This window comes from Palaemon carinicauda, chromosome 31, assembly GCF_036898095.1.
Source record: "Palaemon carinicauda isolate YSFRI2023 chromosome 31, ASM3689809v2, whole genome shotgun sequence".
In the NCBI taxonomy this organism is placed as follows: domain Eukaryota; kingdom Metazoa; phylum Arthropoda; class Malacostraca; order Decapoda; family Palaemonidae; genus Palaemon; species Palaemon carinicauda.
In genome coordinates this window covers 37,354,537-37,372,857 of record NC_090755.1, presented here as the reverse complement: position 1 = coordinate 37,372,857, position 18,321 = coordinate 37,354,537, and the positions used below count along the sequence as shown (strand labels likewise).

General features: G+C 40.9%; 1 protein-coding gene across 1 annotated transcript; it reads left to right on the top strand.

The window, feature by feature from the left end:
* The first annotated feature begins 3,930 nt into the window (after positions 1 to 3,930).
* On the top strand, positions 3,931 to 17,616 carry LOC137624675 (uncharacterized). Its single transcript, XM_068355634.1, has 3 exons — positions 3,931 to 5,535; positions 10,561 to 10,929; positions 16,444 to 17,616. Exons 1-3 carry the CDS (start codon positions 3,931 to 3,933, stop codon positions 17,614 to 17,616), a joined length of 3,147 nt encoding a protein of 1,048 aa, XP_068211735.1.
* Positions 17,617 to 18,321: the final 705 nt, after the last annotated feature.

The window sequence follows — 18,321 nt, the reverse complement described above, 5'->3', positions numbered from 1 at the left end:
GACAGATGTCCGGCAATGTAGGAAGCTTGTTCATACATTAGATGAGTGTGCAAATGAGCCTAACAAACTTATGGCAATGTACAGGCTAGTGGTATAGAAACGAAACCATCCTGAGGCATGTTTTCAGCCTAACAGCAAATGCAACAGCAGCATGGTCTTGCTTCGTAAACTTTCAGTGTACTACACAATTGCCAGAGAGCTGTACAAGCTTACCAATGAAATGCACATTGCTGATGAGTTTTTATCTGACCTAAACACTGCTACTGCCGTCGGTGACGTTTACTATCTGCTAAAGCTATTTGCATATAAGCCTGCATATTCGGCCAAGACATTTGACGTGGAGAGGAACGAGAGTCTGATCAATGATACCACTATCAGCGAGCTCTACGGCTCGCATCTTGCTAACTTTCACCGAGATTGCAGTTCGTTACCTGAGAAGGCGTGCGTTTCATGTTTAAAGCTCGTTAGAGCCGACCCCAAGTTCTGTCTAACTGTAACATCACGGTGGAGTAAGCCTAGCGATCCAACATCCGTGTATGCACGCCTATTGAGGTATTCGTGATATAGTGAGTGGATCGATACGGGCAATGACTATGTTAATACACTTGTCAGGAAACATTTGTGCAGCTACTGTTATAGCAAACTTCAGAAAAACGAAGTACCTAGAACTAGTGTCTTGAACATAATTAATATTGGCAAATACCTGAAGTCATAGCCCGTCTCACCCAATTTGAGCGCATCCTCATTAGACAGGTGTCCATGTACCAGACCATGTTTAAGCTTGGAACCACTGCCGGAAACTTACCATACAATCAGCGCATGACTGCAGTTAAGGGCTTTTCTGTACATTTGCCTATACCTTTGCAAACCCCCGTGCAACAGCTTGGCAACGGCAGGCCAGGAAGGCTGCTCAACCCTAACAACTTGATATTGCTTCTCGGCATTCCCAATAAAACTAGAGCAGTATGGCAGAAGATCGTGAATGTTGATCACGTGTTTACCGCATTGAAATGTCTGGTCCAGCATAATCCTTTGTATGCTGACATCGTGCTACCAGAACATCCCATCGACCTGCTGCCACCCGATCCTACTGAAAATGCAACTGACAACGAGCCAGAGGGGTCACCCAAAACTTCTGGTGTTGCCACACCTGACATCACCTCACAATCCCCATTGCACCCTTCACTCACAACCGCAAAGTCAAAACCTGCACATGAGAATGTTGGGCATGTCTCCGTAGAGAGTTCCACTTCGTCTGATTCTGGTGGTCTTACTGAGGGAGACACAGACATAGAATGTCTTGACAACCCAGAATATCAGAAGGGTCCTGGTGCCACACCTGACATCACCTCAAACTTACTTATGCACCCTTCACTCACGTCCACAAAGTCAAAACCTGCAGCACATGAGAATGTTGGGCATATCTCTGGGGAGACTTCCATTTCGTCTGATAGTGATTCTGGAGGTCTTACTGAGGGAGACACGGACATAGAGTGTCTTGACAATCCAGAGTATCAGAAGCATGATTCCAAGGGTGGTTTCTTCGTTGTAGAGGATGCATCCCAGGTGGAAGAGCTCTCGTTGATGGATATAGGGGAAATTGATGAAGATCCGGCCTTTCAGAGACTATGGCGGGATGCTCCTGTAGTCGGCCTGGATTCGCTGGACATCAATGAAATCCGATCTGCTGCACAATTAAACTCGAAGAGAAAGATCATTGCCCTTGGGTGTATCACACACCAATGTAGGAGAGTCCTTGCTAGGGGATTATGTTGCAGTAAGTGTGTGATGAGGTTGAGGAATGCAAGGCGATCTTACAACTCGATCCTTCGAGACAAGGATTTCCACTTTGTATCCCCGTCTGTCATCGCTGACACTTTTGAGAAGCTAAAGTGGTGTCTTGATAACGAGGATGATCTCGTGATTTGGAACATGTGCGGATTCTGTAACGAAAAACGGCCTCTTCACACCTCCCTTCAGTAGGGACCAAGGAATGCCCGAAAGAGGTCCGAGAAAACAGAGGCTTATTTAAGTCCGAAGAAGAAGAACAAGTTGCAGTTAATGAAATGTATCTCACATAACATCGAATGCACAAAGAGGCAAACCTACTAGATTATGGACAATCTTTTAACGGATGGGTCACTTTGTGATCAATGTCTTTGCAGTCTGGACAGCAAAATTGCAGTTCAATCTATGTTTTTTAATAGGGTTAAAACTGCGAGTTTGAAGAAGCTCGAGGAGCAGCTGCTTGTAGCCAGATCAGCGAAGAAGAAGTTGGTCATCTTGGAGAGCATTTCTAAGGTTTGGCGGACGAAGATGGGTTTGGGCACTGGCAATTGCATCAAATGCCAGCACAAGATTTGGGGCACATCTGGGCTTGAATGTAGACTCTTTATTTTACCAAATGCTGACCAACTGAAGGGTGAAGAGATTCAAAAGCCTAGGATAGACCAAGTCACGGCATGCATCAACAAGGATACTGACGAGATTGAAGAGGCCCACCCACCCATCAAAATTGAGGGGTGTTACACTGACCATCTGCATGCTATGGCCAAGAACATGACACACGTGCAACATTTGATTGAGAACATCCGAGAGGCTTGTAGTCAGGATCTCCGGTGTCATCTGTGCAAGAACAAGTTGGCAGGTTTAAAGAAGATCTAAAAAGAGGTCATCAGCAGTAGTGGTCTACCCCGGCGTTCCAAGAATGGCACCACCCTTCCACTAAAGAGTGTTGACTCTGCAGTTCTCTATGCTCTCTGTTTAGATTCCAACAAGAGGTTGATACAGAGTGCCATTCTGGGACGCTGCTTTCACTGTGAGTCACCACAGAACACTGATCAGTCCGAATCTACGAGTGATGGAGACATCAAAGGAGGCTTCAACCGTGAAGACAGCGAGGACGACTTTGACCTTGATTCTATCGATGAGATGGATTTTGAAGAAGGTGCCAACGTTGGGGAGGCTATGCCTGGTCATGATGAATCTAGTTCACCAAGAGCTGAAGGTGAAGGACCTAGGGAAGGTGAAGAGTTTGCAGATGAGGGAGAAGACGACAATGCAGAGGATCAGCAGGCTAGGACCCATCGACTTCTGGAACACATGACAGAGGAGGACCTGAAAAACCTCATTGAGCAGTATACGGTTACCGGTCTGGAGAACCTGTCCGAAAATCCGGATCTGCTGGATGACCTTTACCGCTTGGTTAGAATTGACGAGAAGGATGTCATAGGGTTAGATGACTCGAATCTCGATCTTTTGGCATTCCCAGAAATTTTCTGCTGGAGGATAGGTGGCAAGCAAGGTTTTAGGCCAGAAAAAAGTACATTTGCACAATATGAAGAAACTAGGTTGTTTTCATCCAACCCTGCATTACGTCGGCACATCCAATATTTGTTCCACCTCGCGGGCGAAAATGAGCTGCGTAAAATCACACAGAGTCTCTTTTCCACGATCAAGTTTGTCAAAGGCCTGGGCAACATTGACACTAAGCGGCTTTTGAATATGATTAAAAACAAGGACCCTAAACTGCTTAGCAGGATGACGCGCATATTGAAAGATGTCCCCAACACCGAGGCCTACTGTAATTCACAGCACTCAAAGCTTAAGGCCCAAATTGCAAAGTATGGCCCACCCACATTTTTTGCCACCTTTTCCCCTGCGGAATATGACTGGGTTGACTTGATTGAGTATTTGAGGAAAGTCAACAGTGACATACCGGACATTGATAATATCAGTCCCTCTGACCTCATTGCCAAGGATCCTGTTGCCATGACCACCTTTGTGCACCAGAGATTCAATGCCCTTCTGGAGTTCATATTGTAGACTAAACCTCTAGGTGAAGTCACGTCATATTTCATTCGTCACGAATATCAAACTAGAGGTTTAGTTCACTTTCACACGTTTCTGTGTATCAAGGATGCCCCCATAATGGGAAAGAGCACTGACGCAGAAAGTGCATCTTTCGTTCAAAAGCACATTTCATGTAGATATCCAAGTCAGGTGGATGAGCCAAAGCTCCATGAGAACGTGACCAAATACCAAACACACACTTGTGGTCAGTACTGCCTTAAAAAATTTAAGAATATGAAGTTTAAGAGCGGTAACAAGGAAGTAGCGTGTTGGTTTGGCTTCCCCAGGCCGACCAGCAAGCACTTCAACCTGCATGACATCCTCTCCAGTGTAATAGCCCGGCGCAGCAATCGCATGAAAAAGCATCTGTATGACCTCCCTGGGACTGAAGAGGAGCGGAGAATAAACAACTATAATCCAGCACTTCTTTATCTCTGGGGTGGGAATATGGATATACAATTTTTGTCGGAGGATTCGTACTCCATTGGCAATTACATCACAAAATACATCACCAAGGCAGAAAAGTCAAATTTAAAATTCATGGACTTTAAAGATCTTTCCAAGTCCACCTTTCAAAATTTGTCAAAATTTGCCTACGCGTGCTTGAAATCACGTGAGATGGGCGCTCACGAAGCTGCTGACAGGATTCTTCACAACCATGGTAAGCTGTGGCGCTCTTCGGAGACATTCGTGTGGGTCCAGACAGCTCCGGTTAGCCAGAAAAGCAGGGTGATGAAGAACATCAAGACTCGTGAGGGACAACGACCTGACAGCGACGACATTTTTTACCCGGACGTTATTCACGACTTTTACCCCAACAGACCCAGGAACGAGACTTTTGACGACATGACTCTCAACGACTTTGTGACAAAATACGACAAGGTAGCCGGTCCTTCAAGGGAAGGTGAACCGTACATCAGGATAGAGACAGAGGACGGTACTTACATCCGTACCATGAAACGTCGTCCCAAGGAACCCGTCGTCTATAGTAACGAGTACAGCGTGGAAAGGCAACCTGAGCTCTTCTACTACAGCATGCTGAGCCTGTACAAACCCTGGCGGAAGGAAGTACACATCATGGGAAAGAGCGAGTCCTATCAGGAAGAGTTCTTCGGGATAGTTGACTCCAATGCTCAAATCAAGGAAATGGCTGGACGAAAGCTTAACATCCAGAAGGCCAGGGAAAAGATGGAGAAGGCAGCGGACGCTAAGATCAACGAGGATGGCCTAGCTAGTGATGTACAGGACCAGGAGGATGACGACTACGAGCATGACTCAGGTGATGGTGCTGTTCTTGACCAGGGACTGACAGACTACCAGGCTGTTAACAACAGCAGCGAAATAAGGACCGAGGAAGATTTGGTTGCCTTTGTTAGTACACTAAATACTGACCAATTAAGGGTTTACAATAAGGTGACACAGCATCTTGAACAAATGTTCGAGCATGGCAGGAACTCTTGTGAGAATATCGACTGCCGGAAAGATCCTCTTCTGCTTTACATAAGTGGATTTGTTGGCACCGGAAAGAGTTACCTCATTAAAGCTATACAAGGGTTCATGTTTGTTCAAGCACATGTGTTTAAAGAAAAAGCTGGTCTTGTCCTTGCAGCCCCGACTGGTCTGGCGGCATCTAACATAGGTGGCCAAACTTTGCACTCAGTTCTTAAGTTGCCAGTCGAACAGGTTGTGGCGGGATGTTGCAAAAACAACCCCCACACCCTTGAATCTTACTTACTTACAATGGTCTCCACAAAACAAACTTTCCCCTTACGTTATCAGCAGCGGGACTCTTGGACAAAAGGACAAAAATCAAAACAAAACATATCTTTAACACTATATTCTTACAAACTATAATAAATAAATCAATAACCATCCACAATCAAATTATCAACACTTAAAACTAATCAAAACTTAACACCAAATAATATAATATATAATACCCAAAAGCACCATTCATATAACCCGCAAAAACCCTAACAGACTTAAAATTACCCCACACACCAAAACCAATATTTGTTTATGTGTGGACATCGTTGTCCACACAAGGGCCAACAGTCCTTTTATAGCCCAACCCCACAACTCGGTTGAAAGGCCACAATACGGCAACACTGACACTCAGTCAATACAAATTGTTTTAATTGATTTAGTCCATGAGCGTAATCATCATCATCATCATCCTCATCGGTATCATCATCATCAACAGCAATCAGAAGTAAATTCGGTTAAGTAAATTCAACAAGTAAATCAATCTGAGCAGTCCTATCAAGTTCTGTTACAGGCCAAGTCGTCAACAAACAATTTTACATTCAAAGAAAACGTCTCCAAAGGAGGAATCACGGCCTGCCAAAATAAAAAAAGAAAAACACTTATGAACACTCCTAACTAACTGAACTATCGCACTATAATCAAAGATAAATAATAAATTGTTCCTATCATTCACAATCAAGACAAGCAAAGATAAACAAAACTGTACTTACTCAGAAAATCAATAATCACTTCCTCGCTGGTAAAGAAAAATAATAAATCCAGCGTTCACACAACTGACTCAGGACGCAGTCAATCAAAGAAAGCATTCGCTCCGAAACATTCACCACTGTCGTAACCTAACTAAAAAATGTAAACAAACAACCTCAAATATACCGACAGTCTTTTCCACTACAAACAATCATTTGCTAACTACCACTTGCTCTTCGGCGCGCACCGCGGACACACAAACACACACACACACACACACTCTCGTGCGATTTAGCAAAACTAAAGCAAATGAAATTCTCTCTCTCTCTCTCTCTCTCTCTCTCTCTCTCTCTCTCTCTCTCTCTCTCTCTCTCTCTGGATTTGGCAAAAGAAAAAATTAAAATAAAACAAAAATAAATCCTCCATATTCCTCCCCCCTTACTTTGCCAAATCCTTCTCACACAACACTTACATTATTTTTTTCATAACCCAGTCGCAGTCGGGAACGGGACCTTTACTCCGATTAACTAGGCCTCCATATACTCTCTCACTCACTTATTCCTTATCCCAATCATTCGCTACATTAACACTATTCCTACCTAAATCCCTATCATCTAATATTTTATGTACAATCCCATCTACCTCGTTCTCGTCTGGCCCTATTATTACACTCATTTCTGCAAACAGTTCATCCATTTCATCAAAAACATTCTCAACTTTAGCAAAAGATTCATTCATGCTACTTATCATTCTCTTATCTCTCATTCTCGCATTCGTCATCCTTTCTTTTACATCATCTAAGGAAAAGCCACACACACTATAAGTATCATTCATACTTAACCATGATTCATCTGTATTAACACATTTATCTTCCATACACACTTGTACATTTACACCCTTGTCATACTTTTTTCTATTCTCACTTTTACTTATAAAATTTTCCCTTTTTTCATCCTTACTTAAAACTTTCAAACGCCTCTTTTTCCTATATTCAACTAACACTAATTGTTTATTTTCCAGCCCTAACTTCTCATGCATACTAGATTCATACTTGCTCATTTCCAGCCAATTACTCATCCCATTTTCACAAACATTGATCCTATTCCTTCCACACACACAGGAGGACTCACCCAGCTGAACCCTCTTACACTCTAGTTTCCCAAACATCCTGGCTGACTTACTCCCTTCTTCCTACATACCCTAGCTACATGCCCATCTGCACCACATTCAGTACACTTACTCCGCGGCTCCTTGCACATTCTAGCATAGTGACCATCCTTACCACAATTGCCGCAAATCACATTCGTACGATTGCTCCTACATCCACTCGCTATGTGCCCAGTCATACCACACCGATAACATTTTACCCCTTTCTCTTTCTTGCACTCGCTAATTCTATGCCCTACCTCACCACATCCAAAACAAGCACCTAGAGCCCATCTACATTCATTCTTCTTATGACCTTCTTTTCCACACCTATAACACTTTTCATTACGGACACGACTATCTGACATACCTCGATGCGCACTAACACTCCTATCCCTCCAAACCTGATTACCCTGCCTATATCCTTCATTTGTCCTTACAGGTATTCCCACATTACTCGCCCTAACACTCCTATCTACTACACTATCAGCTACCCTCATCGGTCCTCTCATAACAGCATCTCTAAAACTAACAAATTCTGGCACACTTTCCTCCATTCCAGTTCTTACACTCACAGATTTACGTTCTTTCATACACCTATCCAACTCGTAATCCTCATCTATCTCTAAAATCTCATCCCATGTCAATCTTTCTTTCGTCCACCTCATTTTCTCCTTCCGTTTCAAATTAACAAACTCAGCAACATTCTCGGGTACAGTAGCCAAAAACTTCTTCATTAACTCCTTATTCTCATTTATGCCTTCATCCCCATACTTCTTCCTAGCTAACGTTTCCAACCTACATACGTACATTGATATCGCTTCTCCTGCATTCATCCGTGCTTCATCAAAATCATTCTTACGCTTATACTTAACACTCCCTTTCATACGTTTTACCTGCTCAATTATTCTCTTTTTCACACTTTCATAATCAACGTCCCCTACACTCATTATCACTCCATACATCGTCAACAAATACCCAGTCAAATATTCTCCTAACTCCCTAGCCCAAACTCTTTTACTATCACCATACTTATCCTGACAATACCTCTCATACTCCTTGAAAAAATCATATACATCTGCTATGCTCATTGAACCTTTCACACCGAGGTACCTCTCTCATAAACACAGTCTTACACACATCACGTTCATTCTCACTGCTATCATCACTGTCTACTCCCTTGTTACCTTCTTCCTCATTTGAATATAATGAATCCACTTCCACACTTAAATTCCTATCCTTAACCATTCCCTTCTTACCCTTTTTCTTACTTACCACTTTCACCCATTCACGATCATCCTTGCTATCATCCTGACACTTTTTCTTCTCTTTCTTTACATCACTTTTACCTTTCTTATTCTTCCTATTACATTTTTGTTCATCCTTACTATGCCTAATTCCCTTATCTTCAATCTCACTATCACTATTACTATTACTATCACTATCACTTCCTTTCCCATTATCACCTACCTTAACCTTCTCTTCCACTACCAACCCATTACCCGAAGCTGAGGACACTCCTCCGACTGCACCTTCACCCATTATAGTTTTCATTATCCCCATGACTTGCCCCATCATATCTTCCATTCATTTCTCCATTCGTTCTTGATTCTCTCGCATCCTCATCTCAACACCCTCTTCCACTCTCTCTACAGTTCCCTGAATTTCCCTCAGTTTCCTATGCATCTCCTCATTCTCACACCTTAACCACTTATTCTCTTGCAACAACTTCTCCTCCCGCTCCTTACTCAGCCGCAATTCCTCCTTCAAAACCCTTAACTGTTCTTCCATTTTTCATCAACCTGTTCTTCAGCCTTAAATCTAATTCCTAATCCTATCAGTCCTTTGTCAAAGAGTCCAGCTTCAATCCCACCTCGGCAGTCCCTGTTCAGGCGCCAAAATAATGTGGCGGGATGTTGCAAAAACAACCCCCACACCCTTGAATCTTACTTACTTACAATGGTCTCCACAAAACAAACTTTCCCCTTACGTTATCAGCAGCGGGACTCTTGGACAAAAGGACAAAAATCAAAACAAAATATATCCTTAACACTATATTCTTACAAACTATAATAAATAAATCAATAACCATCCACAATCAAATTATCAACACTTAAAACTAATCAAAACTTAACACCCAATAATATAATATATAATACCTAAAAGCACCATTCATATAACCCGCAAAAACCCTAACAGACTTAAAATTACCCCACACACCAAAACCAATATTTGTTTATGTGTGGACGTCGTTGTCCACACAAGGGCCAACAGTCCTTTTATAGCCCAACCCCACAACTCGGTTGCAACGCCACAATATGGCAACACTGACACTCAGTCAATACAAATTGTTTTAATTGATTTAGTCCGTGAGCGTAATCATCATCATCATCATCCTCATCGGTATCATCATCATCAACAGCAATCAGAAGTAAATTCGGTCCGGGTCGTCAACAAGTAAATCAATCTGAGTAGTCCTATCAAGCTCTGTTACAGGCCAAGTCGTCAACAAACAATTTTACATTCAAAGAAAACGTCTCCAAAGGAGGAATCACGGCCTGCCAAAATGAAAAAGAAAAACACTTATGAACACTCCTAACTAACTGAACTATCGCACTGTAATCAAAGATAAATAATAAATTGTTCCTATCATTCACAATGACGACAAGCAAAGATAAACAAAACTGTACTTACTCAGAAAATCAATGATCACTTCCTCGCTGGTAAAGAAAAATAATAAATCCAGCGTTCACACAACTGACTCAGGACGCAGTCAATCAAAAAAAGCATTCGCTCCGAAACATTCACCACTGTCGTAACCTAACTAAAAAATGTAAACAAACAATCTCAAATATACCGACAGTCTTTTCCACTACAATCATTCGTTAACTACCACTTGCTCTTCGGCGCGCACCGCGGACACACAAACACACACACACACACACACAAACACACACACACACAAACACACACACACACTCTCGCGCGATTTAGCAAAACTAAAGCAAATGAAATTTTCTCTCTCTCTCTCTCTCTCTCTCTCTCTCTCTCTCTCTGGATTTGGCAAAAGAAAAAATTAAAATAAAACAAAAATAAATCCTCCACAAGGTAGACAAACAGACAGTCAAGTACCATCAACTGAGGAAACGACACCTTGACCAGACGCGACAGGTTATGACTGACATGAAGGCTTTGGTTATTGATGAAATATCCATGGTCTCCAACTCGATTTTGCTCTTCATCAATCTTAGGTTGCAGGAAGTGTTTGGAAATGCCAAGTTCTTCGGAGGGAAGTGCATCTTGGCCTTTGGGGATCTTTTGCAGTTACCTCCAGTTAAGGGTCAGCCTGTTTTTCAGGAGATATCTGCCGATGACATGCAGGACCTTACCTGTGGCGTGGGTCTGCCTTTGAACCTGTGGGAGAATTTCTCATTCGACGAACTGACCATCAATCAGCGTCAGGCAGGTTCGGAGAATGTACGTTGGAGCAATATCCTTGGACGTATCCAAGCCGGCGTACACACCCTTGAATACGTTAAGTCCATCATGTCTCTGTTATGTATTATTGTAATGTACTATATCATTTCAAGTGTTGCAGGTATTGCGCAACATTGCATCATATTGCATGAATAAGACATGTTATGCTTTATACATAAGAGTAATGATTTGTTTTGGTATTAGGATTCAAACATTTGTTGATTACCTCAAAGATAGGATGTGATTCTTTATGATTTGTACTGGAGTAGGATTTAAGTCTTTTCAGAGCAATGCTCTTTTGTTTAGCAATGTTTTGGTTTTGTCAGATTGTGTAAGACGCTCCATAGACTTGGGAGTCAGCTGTCACAGAGTAAACAGAGCAATGTAGTCTTTCATACATTAAACGTATTTTAAGAATACCAACGTCTTATTACCCATCAAGCCAAAATTGACGACTACAGATGGGATCAGCTGAGAAATAATTACTAACAATTGTTCATCTATGTTCCAGGTAATTATTATGGTTAATAGAACTTCCTACCAAAGTACCATATCCCACACTGACGACTACAGATGGGATCAGCTAAGAAATAATTACTAAAAATTGTTCATCTATGTTCCAGGTAATTATTATGGTTAATAGAACTTCCTACCAAAGTACCATATCCCACACTGGCGACGTTTAGGACGACGGACAAGCAGGGAGAAGCATTGGACCTTTTGTACAAGGACGGCCAGCACAAGAGAAGGTCGTATGTACATCAGGGGACAAGAGTAAAATCGCCCAATGAAGATTTTACCAGCAGCAGAATAGGAATTTCATCAAATACACAAAAGGGTGAAATTTAAAGTTGGGTAGGTAGGTAGGAAGTACACTTGTGACTGCAGAACAGTAGCTTAACCTACCACAGTTATTAAGGTAAGCAAACAAAATGCCTTTTAATATAGAACACCCACAAGGTTTCGGCATCACTGCTGAGCCCAATTCTGTTGCAACACGATGGCAACAGTGGTGTGAGGAATTTAAGATTTATTTAGAAGCATTAGGGAACATGAAGGATGCCCAAAAGAAGGCATTATTACTTCATACAGCAGGTAGGGAAGTTCGGGAAGTGTTTAAGACTTTGCAGCCTACAGATGACACAAGTGAAGGTGCAATTAAGGCTCTTACCACATATTTTGCTGCTCAGGTCAATAAATTTTTTGAAAGATACCAGTTTTCAGCGCAGGATTATCAGAAAGAAAATGAAAGTTTAGATGCATTTGTGACTAGACTAAAGAATTTAGCCATTACATGTGAATTTCTAGAGTTAGAAAATGTTATCATAGATCAAGTAATTGCACATTGCACATCAGAAGAGCTAAAAAAGAAATTATTGCAAGATAAAGATTTAACATTAGAAAAGGTATTGATAACAGGCAGAGCTTTAGAAACATCAAATAGGCAAAGTAACATAATAGGTAGTTCTACAAGCAATAGAATGGAAAATTCTAAAATTAATACAATAGGTTCTAAGTGGAAAACTAATGAGAATCAGAGAAGGAATATGACAAAGCCTAGTCATAGAAAAGTGCCTAACACTAATGTTCATAAATATCAGAATCAGGCTTATACACAGAAACAACAGGAAAAACCCAAGTGTTTTAGGTGTGGTAAAGCTGATTATCTTGCATACGAAGCAAAGAAATGCCCTGCTACTGGACAGACATGCCAGAATTGCAGAAAGATGGGTCATTTTGCAACTGCTTGTAGATTCCCTAAACAGTAAGCAAAGAAAATAAATGCTACAGTTGATACTTTGGGTCAAGAGAATAATGAGGAAAATGTTCATGATAATCAGGTTAGTTCAGAAACTGATTTTGCGTTTTGCATAAATTCAGTCAACAAAGGTGCAAAGAAACATATCATGGTAGAAGTAATAATCAATGGTAAACCAATTTTGATGCAAGTTGACACAGCAGCCGATGTATCAATTATATCTGAGAAAATGGCTAAAAGCATTCCTAATTTGTTATTAGAAGGTACAAATAGAATTTTGAAAAGTTATAATGGTTTTGATATTCAGGTAATAGGTGCTTCGAACGTAGAAGTATAGTACAAAGAACAGATATTAGAGAGAATGCCATTAACAGTAGTAAAAGGTAATGGACAAACTTTGCTAGGTTTAGATTGGCTACAGTATTTGAAGTTAGATTGGCCTAGTATTTTGAAGGTTGCAGGTAGACAAGATGAAAACAAAAATGAAATATCTATGGATAACATCATATCAGAGTTTCAAGACGTATTTGAAGATAAAATAGGTACAGTAAAGAACGCAAAGGCAATTTTAGTTTTGAAACCTGACAGTTCTCCTAGATTTTTTGCTCCCAGACCAGTACCGTATGCATTGAAAAGTGCAGTTGAAACAGAAATCAGGAGATTAGAAAGTGAAGGTTCCTGGGAAAAGGTTACATATTCAGATTGGGCTACACCATTAGTTCCTATTGTGAAGGAAAGTGGACAGGTTAGGTTATGTGGAGATTACAAAGTAACGTTAAATCCACAACTGCAAGTAGCTCAACATCCCTTACCAAATCCGAAAGACATGTTTACAACTATGTCAGGATGCAGTGTTTTTTCTAAATTAGATTTAAGACAAGCATTTCAACAGCTTCCCATGGATGAAACTTCACAAGAATTATGTACAGTAAATACATCCTTAGGTTTGTTTAGGCCAAAGAGATTACCTTATGGAGTTGCAAGTAGTCCAGCTATATGGCAACAAACTATGGATAAGATTTTTTCAGGAATGCAAGGAGTATTCATTTTTATAGATGATATTTTAATTGCGGGTAAAGACACAAGAGAACATAGAGAAAGATTGCGAACAGTTCTGAAGAAGTTGAAGGAACATAATATTAGAGTAAATAAGAACAAATGTATTTTAGAAGTTAATTCAGTGGAATACTTAGGTTTTGTAATAAATGGCAAGGGTATTCACAAAACTAAAGAGAAGATTAAAGCTGTACAATCAACAAAAGTGCCAGAAAATGTTAAGGAATTACAATCATTTCTAGGTTTAGTAACATTTTATGGGAATTTCATTCAGAATTTGTCTACAATTGCACATCCATTGTATAATCTGTTGAATAAGAGTGTAGGATGGAAATGGACAAAAGAGTGTCAGGAATCTTTTGAAAGAATCAAGCAGGAAATAACATCACCTACATTCTTAGTACATTATCAAATGAATTTACCAGTTAAATTAGTATGTGATGCATCAAACACAGGTTTAGGCGCAGTATTATCTCATGTAATGCCAGATGGAACAGAAAAGCCAATTGCATTCACTTCTAGAGTATTGAACAAGGCAGAAAGGAATTACTCTCAAATAGAAAAGGAAGGTTTAGCATTATTTTATGGAGTTAAAAAATTCCATATGTATCTTTATGGTAGGAAAAAGTTCACACTTGTTACAGATCATAAACCTTTATTAGCAATATTGGGTCCAAAAGCAAGTTTACCTACGTTGGTGGCTGCAAGACTACAACGTTGGGCAGTTACGTTAGCAGCGTACCACTATGATATAGAATACTGTCCAACATCAAATATGGGTAATGCAGATGCTTTATCCAGATTACCCGTAGACAAAGCTCCAGAAGAGTATGATGACAGTGTTCTGTTAATTTCTGTATATGATGTACCAATGACTGCGAAAGATGTAGCACACAGTACCAAGCAAGACCCAGTACTTAGTAAGGTTTTGGAGAGTTTAATGACAGGTAGGGACTTATGTGGAAAGGAGGAAAATTGTAAACCGTATAAGGATATATGGTATGAACTGAGTGTGACACAAATAATAGTGATGAGAGGTTCCAGGGTAGTTATTCCTAATTCACTGAGAAATAAGGGTTTGTCTGAAATACATGCTGATCACCAAGGTATTGTAAGATCAAAGTCAATTGCGAGAACTTTTGTATGGTGGCCAGGTGTAGATAAAGATGTGGAATGTTATATAAAGAATTGTATGAATTGTGTTATGCAACAGAACAATCCTCAATTTGCTAGAATGCACCCGTGGGAGTTACCCAGGTATCCATGGCAAAGAGTGCATATAGATTTTGCAGGTCCTTTTTTGAATTATTTGTTTTTGATAGTAGTAGATGCTTACAGTAAGCAGCCAGAAATTATCCCAATGAAGACAACAACGTCTTACGCCACAATAAAAGAGTTAATGCAAATTTTTTCAACGCATGGTATTCCAGAAAGAATTGTTACAGATAATGGTCCACAGTTTACCTCACAAGAGTTTAAAGAATTTTGTAATGTCAATGGTATAAAGCATACATTTTCAGCTACATATCATCCATCTACTAATGGAGAGGCTGAAAGATTTGTGCAAACGTTTAAGCATAATATGAAGTGTAGAAAAGCAAATTCAGGTAATATATTTTTGCATGTGTCAAAATTTTTATTGTCTTATGAAACAACGCCGCACAGCACAACAGGCGTGGCACCCTCAAATTTGTTGATGGGGAGGAGGATAAGGTGTAAATTAGATTTGTTGTATCCAAGTTTGCAAAGTGATTTAGAAGATAAAGGGTATAAACAAGTAGCAAAGCTTCCTAATGTAAGACATTTTTTACCTTTGTCTGATGTCATGGTAAGATCGTACAACACTCCAGAGAAGTGGGTACCAGGAGAGATTGTAAGAGAGATAGGAGATTTACATTATGATGTTCGTGTTGGTGATAATGTTGTAAAACGTCATGTTGATCAATTACAGCCGTTAAACAGAAAGACAGTAGAGCATGTGAATGTTAGAGATGAGAAACTTAAAGAAGTAGTTAGATCAAATGAGTCAAATATTAACCAAGATGGTCCAACATCCAATGTAGATTCAGAACCAATTCATGTTCCAGTACAAGATGAGGTTAAAGTGCTTCCTAATAGGATTAACAGAGGAAAGCTCCCTGAGAGATTAGATTTATGAAGATTTTTACAATGTCAAGTTAAGGGGGAGGAGACTGTTATGTATTATTGTAATGTACTATATTATTTCAAGTGTTGCAGGTATTGCGCAACATTGCATCATATTGCATGAATAAGACATGTTATGCTTTATACATAAGAGTAATGATTTGTTTTGGTATTAGGATTCAAACATTTGTTGATTACCTCAAAGATAGGATGTGATTCTTTATGATTTGTACTGGAGTAGGATTTAAGTCTTTTCAGAGCGATGCTCTTTTGTTTAGCAATGTTTTGGTTTTGTCAGATTGTGTAAGACGCTCCACAGACTTGGGAGTCATCTGTCACAGAGTAAACAGAGCAATGTAGTCTTTCATACATTAAACGTATTTTAAGAATACCAACGTCTTATTACCCATCAAGCCAAAATTAACGACTACAGATGGGATCAGCTGAGAAATAATTACTAACAATTGTTCATCTATGTTCCAGGTAATTATTATGGTTAATAGAACTTCCTACCAAAGTACCATATCCCACAGTCTCGGTTAATCTTCCTTCAGGCTTCAGATCCCTCATCATCCAAGGACTACCTCGAACAGGTCATCAACCAGTACGATAGGCTGAAGTCTAGTGATCCTTCTGTGATCTGTCTGGTGGCTACTAAAAAGCTCGTAAATGAGTTCAATATTGCCATCATGACAAAGAAGTTTCCAGACGCAGTGACTGTTACTGCCGATGATGTCATCGATCGGAAGACCCCTCGGATCAAGCGTAGTGCTGAAGCTGCCGTTCGCAAGCTGGACCGTTTAAAAGACTCTCGCAACACAGCTGGGCTGGAGAAATCCCTGAAGCTTGCTGTTGGAATGAAAGTCATGCTGCACAAGAATATTGATGTAGCAAACGGTCTTGTGAATGGCAGTGTAGGTACTATCACAAAGATTCATTTCAGGAACCCGAACAATCGAGTCAATCAGCTTAGCGTAAAATTTGGAGAATCTGACGAAAACTTTGAACTAACTCGGGATACTTGTAAGATCGAAATTTTTCCCGACGCCTTTCTGCACTGCACGCAATTCCCTATTTGCGTTGCATATGCCTTGACCATAAACAAGGCACAGGGTCTATCACTGTCTACAGTCCTTGCTGATCTAGGAACTACGGTGTTTGAGTGTGGGCAAACCTACGTGACACTTTCCAGGTGTAAGATGCTAAAAGGGTTGCATCTCATCAACTTTGCACCCAAGAAAGTCAAGGTTAACATGCCTGCACTTGTTGAATATCGTAGACTAGGCAGTGAACCCCCAAGGTGTACTGATGGAGCAGCCAATCGACCTAATCTTAGGGACATCACAAAGGAGAGGATCTGGTATGTAACATCGGTTAAGAAGAAGGCCAAGTCAACAATGGAGCACGACATCAAGACCAGTCTAGACGGGCTCATTGGTAAGACCAAAGGAGAGGGGAGTAAGAGAGAGCAGGAGAAGAAGAGTAAGGAGGAAGAACCACCTAGGAAGACGAATAAGAACCCGTCTGAGAGAGGCCGTGGAAAGTCAAAGAAGGGAACCAAGAGGAAGGGAGAGGAGAGGGGGAAGGAGTCAGAACCACCTAGGAAGATGAAGAAAAACCCGGCTAACAGAGTCCTAGCAAAAGGAAGGCTGAGGAGAGGGGCAGTGATGGAGAACCATCGAGGAAGACGAAGAGCAATCCATCACAGAGAAGCTGGGGAGAATTAGTGAGTGAGGCGTGCATTGAGATTCACATGAGTGCCATTATTAATGAGAACAGAGAGTCTACGAGTTACTTTGAGCAGTTCATTTCAACCAACGTTCTGTTATGGCTGTACCAAGAGGTTCTTCTGCCCGTTTGCTCAGGGCAGGTTGGCCCGTGATTCATTTGTATCTGATGCAGCAGAAGAGTTCGACCCTGATGCACTCAATCTAGTGATGGACGCCACCAGCAAGTGGATCGGTGGACGGTCTCTCATGACAGCGGTGTCCAACACCCAAGATGATCAGCACCTCGCTAATCGGCCTAGCATTTTCAATGCTGGTCCCTATGCAAGGGTGTGTTGGACCCGCCAGCGAACTATGAGATTTGACAGAAGCTTGATGGAGAGCTTTGTCCAGATCACATTTGGCCAAATTAGGATGACCAGGATCCCTTCAGTATATATTAGACTCCTTTTTTGTGATTGTTAGTAATATAATCGGTAGGTGGTGAAAAATGAGGTACTTAGTTTCTTTTAATGATCGATTATTGCTCATTTAACACACCAAATATTACAGACAGTTTAGGGTTCCTGAAGGCGAAGACTTCTCGAAGGAGGCGAATGCCAGAGTGGCCGGCGATCCTTTGGATCACGACATGGTTGTATTGTTCGGTAACGACAGCAGCCATTGGTACGCCATCATTTTGGACAATAGGATCGGCCAAGAAAA

Bases quoted from the DNA above. Each gene is read 5' to 3' on its own strand.
- LOC137624675 (XM_068355634.1), top strand. From the start codon at position 3,931: ATGGGAAAGAGCACTGACGCAGAAAGTGCATCTTTCGTTCAAAAGCAC. The intron at 5,536-10,560 runs GTTGTGGCGGGA...ATCCTCCACAAG, and splicing joins TTAAGTTGCCAGTCGAACAG to GTAGACAAACAGACAGTCAA. The intron at 10,930-16,443 runs GTACGTTGGAGC...ATCTTCCTTCAG, and splicing joins GTCAGGCAGGTTCGGAGAAT to GCTTCAGATCCCTCATCATC.